Source organism: Choloepus didactylus, chromosome 7 (assembly GCF_015220235.1).
Source record: "Choloepus didactylus isolate mChoDid1 chromosome 7, mChoDid1.pri, whole genome shotgun sequence".
NCBI lineage: Eukaryota > Metazoa > Chordata > Mammalia > Pilosa > Megalonychidae > Choloepus > Choloepus didactylus.
The window spans coordinates 95,078,755-95,091,313 of record NC_051313.1 but is presented as its reverse complement, the minus strand read 5'-3'; the positions used below and the strand labels follow the sequence as shown (position 1 = coordinate 95,091,313).

At 34.7% G+C, this 12,559-nt stretch overlaps 1 protein-coding gene across 3 annotated transcripts in view; it reads right to left on the bottom strand.

Moving 5' to 3' along the window:
* COL21A1 (collagen type XXI alpha 1 chain) overlaps positions 1–12,559 on the bottom strand; it is a 211,668-nt gene that overhangs the window by 60,393 nt on the left and 138,716 nt on the right. For all 3 annotated transcript variants that reach the window (XM_037844101.1, XM_037844100.1, XM_037844102.1), the window contains 5 exons: positions 9,519–9,572; positions 8,976–9,029; positions 8,374–8,427; positions 8,219–8,272; positions 2,768–2,821 (listed from right to left, as the gene is read on the bottom strand). In XM_037844101.1, the coding sequence (XP_037700029.1) occupies positions 2,768–2,821; positions 8,219–8,272; positions 8,374–8,427; positions 8,976–9,029; positions 9,519–9,572 (270 nt within the window). The remainder of the gene's footprint in view (positions 1–2,767; positions 2,822–8,218; positions 8,273–8,373; positions 8,428–8,975; positions 9,030–9,518; positions 9,573–12,559) is intronic.

Sequence of the window (12,559 nt, the reverse complement as noted above, 5' to 3'; positions counted from 1 at the left end):
GGAGAAAATATCCTCTAAAGTACTAGCATTTCAGAACACCTGATTTCTAGTCAAAACTCTTTTCTTGGTTTGGTTTCATTAATAGAATCACAATAGTATTATTTTCAAAGTAAATATATACTGCTCTCATTGCATTATGGTTTGCACAGACTTGCTGATCAGTTTGCCCTTTCTAACATTGTTTCTATGGGGAAATAAGTTACAAATTCCAAATAACTGACTCACAAACACAGTAGTTTAGTAAACTATAACTCGGCGGCATGTCCATTGTCTCTTATTTACATCTACCTTTTCTTCCTTCTCCTCCCCTTCTCTCCTTCTTACCCCATCTCTCTCCCTCTGTCTCTTCCTCTCTTTACCCTATTCTTTCTGAAATAAGAACATAAATAAACACACTCCTTCTCATATTCAGTTGTCAAGCCCTGTAATTCTTCCTTAATAAAACTCATTCTGGCTCAGATGTACTGAGTTCACATTTCTCCCTATTAAACTCCTTGCATTCCTATTAACACCCTAACTGAGGTCTTATTACCCCAGGCCTGCTCTATCAAAATAGCCTGTGAAATAGTGTCTTGGCCCCAGGCTCTTCTCCCCCCAATCCATTCTGCACACACCAGACGGTCTCTAAAGCCCATCTTTTCATCATCATATTCCTTTTTTTTTAAATCTCACAAAACATCATTGGCAAGTGAATAAAGTTTACTTTCCAAATTCAAAGTCAAGAATCTCCATTTGATGGTCCTAACTACTTTTCCAACTTTACTTCCTGCCACCCAACAGCCTCAGGACCTCAGTAAGATCATTTTATTATTTCTTGGACACTCCTTTGATCACTTCACCTGTGTTTTAACTCATACTAGTTCCCTCTCTTGTCTCCTTTTCACTCCTATTCATCCTTTCAAGATGAAATCTAGCTCCAAATTCGTGGTAAAAACTTCTCAACCACCCCAAGTTACAGGATTCCTTCGATACACTCTTTCAGCACTTAAGATAACCCCATGCATTAGTGCAATGTTTAACAAATCTCTCCACATGTTTCCTTGCAGAAGCCGCACAGCAATCCTATGGGGTAGCATATAAGCATCTACATTTTTCAGATGTGGGGAATGATATTCAGAGATGGTAAGTGAATTATCCAAGTTCACATAGGTGGAATGTTGCAGAGATTGTCTTCAATCCCTGGCCTTCTGACCATATGCCAAATCCATATTTGACTTACTATAAACTACCTTTTGTTGGTTACGATTTGCATATTTTTTTGCAGTCTTCCAAATTAATTTATAAGCTCCTTGAAGACAGTGAGTCTATATAGTACTTGCCCTAGTATATCATAACACACAAGGTGAGAATTCAACAAATATTCATTGATTGGGTGTTTCTAAGACGAGTTTAAGCCCCTCCACCCCATTTTAGAAGACTTGGTGACACCTTTCTCCCTCTCATGTCCAATTTCAGATCCTCAGTTATTCAACTGAGCACTTCATGATAAATTACTATATATCCTTAGCTATTATTTCATTTCTTGATGAAATTCCTCCTAAAACAAACTGCAAATTCACCGAGGATAGGTACCGTTAATGAATAAAATGAGGTCTCTGAGGTTTTAAATGTTGGCTGTGAATGGTGGGAATAAAATGTGGGACCAAACTGTATTTCCAAAATTCATCTGAAATTAAGGATCACCTAAGACAAATGCTAAAAATACAGATATCCAGGATTCAGATTTAATCCTTTTCAATCATAAATTTCTCTGTCCCTGGCTTTTATTGAACACTCAGTCCCTGAGAGCACACTACAAAATAATTCCCAAGTGACACTGACTAAAGGCCCAGCAACAGACCATGATGCTTATGTTAAACACCTGACTGTGTGGACATGCGTGTTTGTGGTTTTGATTCATAATGAATGCAAATTTCCTGCTAGTAAAATCCTTTGTTTGTTTTAAGTCTTAAAGAGGTTTGTTAAAGAGGCTTAAATATTTCAACGTATCAGTACTGTATGATGTTTCACAAAGAACTCCTACAACATCCAAATCTGGAAGTCGCTAGATAAGAATAGGGAATCTAGAAGAGAATCTAAGTAGTCAAAGGATTTAATGGCAGGAAAGAACTTCATCCTTTAGATCTGAAATGAGAAGTGTGCTGCTTTGGATATATTATGTCCCCCAAAAAGCCATATTCTTCAATGCAATTGTATGGGGGCAGACAGATTAGTATGTTGATTAGGGTATGACCTCTTGATTGAATGTTCCCATGGAAATTTGACACCACCCATTCAGGGTAGGTCTTGAGTAGTACTGGAGTTCTTTAAAGTGAGCTCTCACAGAGAGTAGAGAGATAAAAAAAACACCCCCAAGATATGCTAAGCCAAGACCCAGACGCTTGCTGGTGCTTAGAGATGCTTGGAGATGCGGACAGAAGGACATTTGGAGATGCTTACTAAGAGATGCTAGCACAGAGTTTGCTCCCAAGAAGCTAAGAGAGACAAGCCCACAGACATCTTGGAGAAAGCCATTTTGAAATGCAACCCAGGAGCAAAGGAACAGCAGACACCAGCCACGTGACTTCCCAGCTGACAGAGGTGTTCCAGACACCATTGGCTGTTCTTCAATGAAGGTATCCTCTTGTTGATGCCTTAATTTGGACATTTTCATGGCCTTCAGACAATAACTTTGTAACCAAATAAGCCCCCTTTATAAAAATCCAATTGATTTCTGGTATTTTGTATAACGGCAGCATTAGCGAACCAGAACAAGAAGGTTACTCACAGGCTCTCCACGTGGTCCATCTTGCCCTGGAGCACCTGGGGGTCCTGCTTCTCCCTTTTACATGATTTGATAAAAAGAAATAGAGAATTCCATCTTCAGGTATGCTTACCAAAATAAGAGTAAATATTATAACACTATCTATTAAAGCACATTAGATACAAACATAGGAAAATGAAAGTTACTTCTGGTTCACTGATTTTAATATTTCCCAACATAGAATAAGCTTTTTCTGAAATTCATAAGTGACTATATGAATATCAAAAATCTCTACATGATGACATATAATTGCATTAATTTATAAAATAATTGTGATACCATAGATTCATGTGTCAGGAGATTGCTTATTCTTATCTTTTATATAAAGGTGACCAAAGAACAGTATTATCCCATTTCATAATTATTTTGACTTTCATTTTCATTTTAAAACTGATAGTCCAATTGGAACTAATTTTCCCTTGGCTTTCAAAAGTTGTATTTTAAAGTCAAAATGAAACTTCATTAAATATGGAGTTACTATAGGTAAATATAGTTTATTACTTCAAATTACCTAGCACTTTAATTTAGTATCTACCTATTTAGGAAACATCTAAAATGTATATTTTTAGATAATTAACAAAATTATAATAATCTTCAGCTCATATCCCTCTAAATTGTTATTCTCAAATTATTTAAGCATCCTATTCTACATCCACCTTTTTGAATACTATAAATTTTTTCCAAATGAAACAGTTGTTAATGTATACAAAAGTATCTGAATCTATAATAACACAGTAAATATTAGCTGAATTTAATCCTAAAATGTACAATATCCACAGATCAATACAGTAAGAATCTGTCCACACAAAATAAAGTAGCAAGAGAGAGCTTCTTGAAACACACACATACAAACCCACAAACATTTAGACTTTTTGAAAGCTAACTCTCAGTACAAGCCAGTTTCTATCCAGCAAAGTGCTACATCATAACAAGCGAAGTTCTCTGAAATTGCCATAGAGAACATTTTATTCTAGCTGAGAGCAAGAGAAAGTAATACAAAAGCATTTTCAAATCCTGAGGTGAAATAGGTTTATAGGAGTAAAATCTTAGAATACATGCATTTAAGAAGCATATTCCAGCACTGTTTTCCACAGTTTCATATTCTAATAAATTTCTGCAAATTGTGGAAAATGAATCAGAATGGGAAGGTCCAATGAATGCTGACTAATTTAATTAGCAGTTTAAAGACTTAATCATATCACATTATATAAACATGATATTCCCACTTTCATGAATTCTTGCATTTCATTAGCACAGTGAAATACCAACCAACATCAAATATTTCACCTGTTCCAGTTTTATTTACAAACACAAGATACCTTTTTGAAGATAAAGGGGGCAAAAATAAATATTTTTCTAAATTAACTAAATTGGAGGAAGGGCTGATCCTGCTAATCCAATGGTTCTACAGAAAAGCATATGAAAATAGAAAAGAGGAAACAAAGATGTATGTTGGATTTGTTTGAAAGCTAGTTAAAAAGCCTGAAAAATTAGAGAAAAGGGATATATCAGGCCCTAATACTACAGGGAAATAACGTGATAACTATGCTTGAATGCAACACTCCTATCAATATTCAGGATGAACTGCCAGCATCAGTGGTTCTCAAAGTGGGGTTCCCAGATCAGCACCACATGGGAACTTCCTAGAAATGCAAAATTTCAGTGCCTACTGAAGACCTACTGAATTATGAGCTCTGGAGGCAGTCCCAGCAATCTGTTCCAACAGATCTCAAACTGCTTCCAAATAATGAATTCAACAGTTAAATGATCATGTTGTTTGAAAATAAACCAGCTGCTGATATAATTAAGAAAAAAAAAAAAGAAAAAGAAAAAGAAAGTAAAAGCATAAATATACAAAGAAATCAAAACAAAAATCTCATAAAGGAGGAATTTTTAAAAATTCTATACAAATCAGACCAATTTCTATGTGAGAAATAAGAGAAAGTTATCAAAGAACTACTCAACAAAAGAATATCAGGCCCAGATGAGAGAGGGGAAGAGAAAGTACTTTATTTCAACTGTATGTGTCAATATGAAATCATTATTACAAAAAATGCAATATTAGGAATGAAAGATAGGACATTTTACAAGTCCTACAGACATACCAAGGACAAACATATGGTAATATTTTACAACAGCATCAATAATATTAAATATTTATAGAAAAACTAACAAAAGATATGCTACACTTTTATGAAGGCAATTATTAAAGTTTATTGAAGGGTATTTAAAGAGGACCTAAATAAATGAAAGATATACCATTAACAAAATAAACACATACACATGCATATGCCTAAATACACATAGCTGTTGCCACTACCTTAACCCAGTGACCAAAGTTAGCATCACCAATAATAGGACAGAAACTATATGCCTTCTAATGTAATGCAATAGAAAGCATAAAACATCTCCCGTAACATTTTACCAAAATGTTTATTCTGAATATAATCATAAAGAATCAGAAAATTCCAGAATTTTAACATTGTTATAATAATATGAACTAATAATTCGGATTTTGCAACCCTCTGCAGGAAAATTTCGTGTCAATATCTTGAACTACCAAAGTGGGGGAAAGTAGGGGACTGCTTTAGATTAAAAGAGTTAAGAGACAAGCCAACCAAATGTGTAATGTAGAGACTGTATTCAGGTAGAAAGAAATACTATTTAGACTTTTTTTGGACATTTGGAGAAATTTGAAATGCACACTCAATATTAGATAATATTTTTGTTTTGATATTAAATCTTTTAGGTGTCATAATGGTATTTAAAGAATTTTTAGTACATACAAGCTAAAGTGTTTAGGAAAGAAATGCATGGCATCTGTGATTTATTTTCCCATAGTTCAACAAAAATACGTTATAGAAATAAACAGGCATATGTGTATTAGGTACAATTTTCTATAGGATTGAAAACTTTCTAAACAAAAGGGTAGAGGGTAAAGAAAATGTGTTTGAAAAAGGTCATAGAAAAATTAGGTAAGATTCGTTATTCAGATTATAAAATAAAAAAAGGTTTTTAAAAAAATCCCAAATGTTTCCAGTGAAAAATTACAGACAGACAAGACAGAAAGAAACTAATCATTTTTAGGAAACCCTACACTAGTTAGAAAAAGAGAGACATAATGAAGGTTAGGTGTGGACAGTGGCATGAATCTATCAGGAAAGCAAATATCGAGAGTGAACTATCTCAAAATGTCAAACATAGTTAACATTTGACCCAGCAATTCTACTCCTAGGAATATAGCCAAGAGAAATGAAAACATGTCAGCACAAGCACTTGTACACAACTGTTCATAGCAACACTCTCTATATACCAAGATGTTCATCAACTGAAAAACAGATAAATAAATGTGATATATCCATGCAATGAAATACAATCAGCAATAAATAGGAATGAAGTGCAGATACCACAACATGGATAAACTTGACAACTTTATGCTAAGTGAAAAAAGTCAGCCACAAAAGACCACATATTGTATGATTTCATTTATAGGAAATGTCCAGAATAGGCAAATCCATAGAGACAGAAAATAGATTAATGGTTGGTTGCCTAGGGATGGAAGTGGGGATGAAGGGAAATTGGGAGTGGCTGCTAATGGGTGCGGAGATTTCTTTTGGGGTTGATTAAAATGTTCTATAACTTAGATTGCAGTGACAGTTCCATAAGCTTGTGAATATACTAAAAAAACCACTGGTTTGTGTACTTTAAATGGGCAAATTGTATGATATGTGAATTGTATCTTAATAAAGATGTTTTAAAATAAAGGAGTGAACAAAGTTTTACACTTGTGGGTATGTGTATTCACAAGTGCTACCCACAGATTAAAACTGGAAAGGAAACAAAGTTATATTAGAATCAAGAAATGGACCAAAGAATAATTCTTGATTGTACACTTATTATCTATCAGTTACTGTGCTGGGTGCTTTCTCTTACTCAGTTCCCATAATACCATTTTAAGTAGGTAACATTTATTCCATTTTTGAAATGGAGAAAACTTAGGGCTAAAGAATTTGACGAAAGACATAGAGCTAGCTAGCTAAAGTCTTTAAGAGCTAGAAATCCAACTTGGTTTTATCCTCTAAACTCTATAACCCCAAAAAGAATCATCCCATTTCTTTAGGCTTATGGGCTATGTTAACAGAAGGCAAAGGGAAATTAAATGAATGCCTAGTTTTAAAGTTAAATACCATTATGAATCCCAAGAGATTTAACATCAATTCAATAATATTATCTAATATTGAGTCGGTATTCAAATTTCTCCAAATGTCCAAAAAATGTCTAAATATTATTTCTTTTTACCTGAATACAATCAAGATCTCTACATTACATTTGGTTGGCATGTCTCTTTACTCTTAATCTAAACAGTTCCCTACCCTTTCCCCCTTTAGTAGTTCAAGATATTGAATTCTGTAAGAGTAAGGGCCATGATGATTTTCTTTTCCTCTGTTGCCCAGCACCTGGTAATACAATACAAATCCAGTGAAATATATTTTATATGAGGGGACTAAGCTCTTTAAATTGGATCTTAATATTTTATATTTAGGTCACTTCTTAGGAAGCTCTGTCTACAATTTTTGAGGAATCATGAATATTTGAACTTTTCTAACACTTGAAGCAAACAAATGGACTATTTTTTTTCCAAAGGAAGAGAAAATAAATACAAAGGAAATCTGGACCAGATTTCTGAGCAAGTTTTGGCTTCAAAGTGCTGACCGTTAGGAAACATGAAGACATCTGTAAATCCAATGCTAGACCAACAGCCTCATTGGCTGATGGATTACAAATCCTTTCCTTAGATATCCAAAGTAGGACCATCACCTTTTCACTTGGGCTGTTTTCCATCCCAGACATGCTGACAAACACACAGACATGCCTGATATTTTATTTAACAAGCCACATCATAGAAGGCCTGTTTCCATTGCATAATTGGTAAATAAAAAGCATCTTTTTGTAAGAACATGATGGTGCTAAGATATCTTAAGGGCATGTTTCTTTGAGCTTTGTCAATGGCACTTTGCAATTCCTTCTTCCTCAAATAGTCTCATACTCATACTGCACAACTGATAAAGAAGTTGTCAGGGTTAAGGGTACATTTTTTTCCTCTAAAACCTTTACCCCGTGGGAAACAGATCTAAAAACATCTGCCTCTAATCCACCAGACAAAACAATCTAGATGGCCTATCAAATAAACTCAACCTTCTAATTTCCTGGGATCTTATTCCTAACACATAAAAGTTCACAGTAAACACAAAAGAAATTTAGTATAATTTTAAAAGTTACAATAAAAAAACAAACAAACCAAAAAACCCTTTTAACTTGTTAATTTTATCCCAAGGTCATATATAAAAAACGTCTAATAATGGTACATTGTTCTAATGTTAATTCACGAGTTACAGAAATCTTTTTTTTAAATACCTTGAAGCCAGGAGAACCCATTAATCCATCCTTTCCATGTCTTCCTGGTTCTCCCTGGAAAACAAATACAAATGTTTTAGCAATTTTCTACAATAATTTATCTTTTAAAAAAAAAATTAGCAAAATTTTCAAGAATTTTTTACTATCAAACTCACAGCACGTCCAGGAAGGCCAGGAAAACCAGCGCTCCCCTTTTCACCTTTTGCACCCTGTATTAAAAATGAACATTAAAACAAGCAATCCATGCAACAATGTTTGCAAGTTAACCTCATTATGAATGACAGAATTCAAGGAACTACAGCTTGTGTTAGCTGTACAACTTTTGGCAAAGCACTGTTTTACAAGCCAGGTAAACACGATGTAAAACGTTCAAAATGTTGATAGATGCAGAATTATTACAGCATCTAAACACAGAAATCACATCTTGGCAAAAGTAAAAAGCAATGAGCATTTAAAATATGCATGAATATCATCTTCCTTCAGTGGAAGAAACAGGGAGGCCTGTAACATTAAATTCTCAGCTAACACATTTTTAAGCAGCTACTTTTCCAAAGAATCTCTCACTGTAAATATTTTTAAATTTCAGAAATACCATGTTTAACAGTCACCAGGTATTTTTCCCTCTTCTCATTGTTTTTAATAAACCCCCTCAAAAGGTGAACAAAACTGCTATAATGTTGGGCTGGGACTGAAATTCAAGATTTTATTTCCATTATATTAAAAGGAAAGCTCAATATGGACACTCTGTTTTACTTCCCTTTTTGCCCAAAATTCCAGGTGATCCTTTATCTCCGCTGGGGCCCATTTCACCCTAAAAAACAAAATATAAATATTGAATTTTAGAGAAATATAATTATTTCCTTTATAGATTAAAAAAAAAAAGCAACAGATTGTAAAAAGAGATTTTAATATGGTGGCATAAAAATAAAATAGAAATAAAGTAAAAGATTATTTACAAAAGACCTATAGTCTAGGCTTCATAAAGAAAAATAAAGAGAGTTAATACTGTGAGTATACCAATACCCATGGTTTAGAGCTTATAGTTCAGAGAAGCTATATATAGTACAACTCACCCATCAACATTTAAATGCTATAAGATTACATATTTATTACTGGGAATTTTAAAGGGAACTTTTGAAAGTTTTACTGTAAACAATGATATTAATCTTAACCCAACCATTTAATTAAAAATATGTATCTTTATAAGCACTTATTTGTAATGCATTTATAAAATAAAAATACTCTCAATTTGAAATAAAATAAGGCATTATCAAATTTAAAAGGAACAGAATTCTTCAACCTTTGATCCTGGCATCCCATGAAGTCCAGGAAAACCAGGAAGTCCACGATCACCCTGAAAAATAAAATTGAAATTTATTAAAGAAAAAACTTTTCAGCCTAACAGTATCATCTTATATTCTTCAACTTCACCCTTGTCAAAATTAATTCGAAGTGAATCTACAACAGTTAAATGCATATCTATATTAAAACTTTATCTGGATGCAAAATGAATCAACTGTCATGGTTCATTTATCAACAGAGAAGGGAAGTATTTTGCAGCTAGGGGAATCTTAATAGCAATCCTGACCCTACCTTGGTGAGCCACCACCAATTCTGGAAATGAGTCAGGCTGTTAACAAGGGGTGAGACATACGTGTTAATTGAAATCATTTAGCTGATAACACTCTGGAGACAGAGTCAGTCTCTGAGGTCCAATTCAGCTAAATAAGGACAAATCCTGAATTCAACACACTCTAGGACTCTACAGAATTTTTAAAACTTGTTTATACTATGAATTGTTTATAGTAGGTATCTATTCAGATGTGTTGAGGGAAATGAAAGTCTCTTAGCTTATCTCCAAAAGTGGAGAGGTGAAGAAAAATCATAACAGCTTGATATCTAATGGACATAGGTTCAGTACCTAGTTTGGTGGGAAAGCTGGGTGCTGTTGCCTTAGCTTCAAAATCTTAATAGTGAAGACACAGTGAAGCAAGGACCAAGATTCAGCAAGATTTAGGCCACATTCACTTTTATTTATGTAAGTTAAAAGACAATTACATACAATCAATTAATTATAATCTTAGCTCATGTGTAGAGAAAGAGAAGGCTGTGACTAGTTTTCTATGACATATTTTTTAAAATCTTAATTTTTATAAAGGTTTTTCATTCACATGTTTTAAAGAGTAATATAGTTAAACAAGACTTATAGAACCCTCCAAAGATAATTCATTTTTATTCTAAGCTCCCATATCTCTATGAGTTCATATAAATAGCCAAATAACATGGTTACTTTATTAACATGACTTCAGTTTTCAGCATTACCTACTAACTCCCTCTAGGAAAGAAGAAGATCAACCTCTCATACTACCCAACACCCATTCCCCACCCCTCACTTCTACACAGCACAAATCCTCTCAACCCTTTTATTACAGATTTCTTTAAATCAATAATTTGTGTTTATGATACTAAAATTCACAACTGAGCCATAATTACACTCTGATTGCTTGCCTTTTGCTACCTCAATTTTTGCTTTTCCTAGAGATGAAAATTGCTTTGTTTGTTGTTGATTGCTTAGTTTCCTATCATCTTATTGCTATATTCAACTCTAAACTCTCTCTGATTGTCTAAAGCACGTCTAAATATATGCACATGCATTGAAAATTTTATTTTCTTCAATAAATCTCTCCTAGAACCTTCTCATTTGTTTCAGTTTGCATTTGTCATTCTCTAAGTCTGGTGCATGTAGGGTTCTGTTTCCTTCTCTTATGTTCCCAGGCCCTTTGTTTATGCTCTTGTTTAGGGAAAGCACATCATCTAAAAGCTTCCTGGGAAAGAATTCATGGGAGGTAACTTTCTGAGGCCTTAAGTCTCTGAAAACGTCTGTGGTCTTTTTACTCATGTAATGGATAGTTCCTGTATAGAATTGTTTTCCTTCAGACTTTTGAAGGCTCTGCTTCATTCTCTTCTAGGATTTCAGACTCATAGTAAGAAATTTGAAGGCTTTCTGATTGCTGATCATTTGTATGTCCCATATACATATGTGTGTGTGTGTGTGTGTATTTTTTTTTTTGGAGGAGGAGGGTGTTTCCTCTCAAAAAGTTTATAGGATCTTCCTTTTGTCTGCAGTGTCTTGAAATTTCAGTGACATGCCCTACTGTGGCCTATAAGCACCAATCATGTCAGATACTTGTAGACTCTTTTATCTAGAGACATCTCATGCCCACACGTGGACATTGCAGACTACACCTCCAAGCTCTATCCACATCCCTGTAAACAGCCTCCCCTTGGCCATTTCTAGGCATAGGATGGACACACCACTGCATTAGAAGGCCCTCAAGAGGACGAAAGCAGGACCATGGAAATGGGTTTGGGCACATGTGTGCAGGGATCACCAAGACTCAGGATCTGGAATGTGGTTTACAAGGAGGGCACGGGCTCCTGGTGTGCCTCCAGTTGGCCCTTCAGACCCTCACGCCACAAGGAGGAGCATAGCTCAAGCAGGCCTATCAGGGTTACTGTCTCTCTGAAGATGTTAACAGGTTTTGTTTCAAGTCTCTCTCTATGCCTTGTCTCAGTTTCTCCCAAGATTTTTCATTTGTTGGTTTTTTAACTTTCTTGAGTATTCATGATGCTTAATTGTCAGTTCATATTTAAGTTGATGAGAAGCATTCAGTGGGTAGAGGTCCCTGATTCTGAGCTTCACTGTGAGATGATCTGTTTGAGCCATTTCACTGGATAATTCTGGATGTTGGTGGATTCCCCACAAAAGGATTATCTAATCTTCTGCCCAAAGAGTAGAGGAATGGCTTATAGCATTCTGGGGGTAGAGGGAGAGGGCCGGAAGTTTTCAGCATGGCTTGGCATTCTCTAAGTCCTATTATCTTACTACAACTCCACTTTCCCCCTCCAGACTTGAGACCCTCAGTTTTATCTTCTCCAAAGAATAAATTTTTCATGTTTCTGCCAGGATAGAAGGAGGTAGACTCACTTGGCTATACAGAATTGAGAAATGGATAGCAGGATCTAATCAGGATCTGGTCTTTCTTAAAGGGATGCTGAACCATGCTGCCATTTTTAGTCGCACCTTCACCTCCGCTTTCAGAAATACTTGATATTACCATTTCCTAAGCCTTTGTTGTCTGTGTGTTTGTATTTGTATGTGTGTATGTGTGTGTAGGAGGGTTCTTTCATATGAATCACATCATTTCTCATTTTAGAATTCAACTCCCTTGGGTCTGTATTTCAGCTTCTAAAAATCTGGAGCTGTTATATCCTTTTCTAATCTCTTTTCACAGTAGATTGTGTTGTTGTTGTTGTTGTTTCTATAATTACTATTATTCC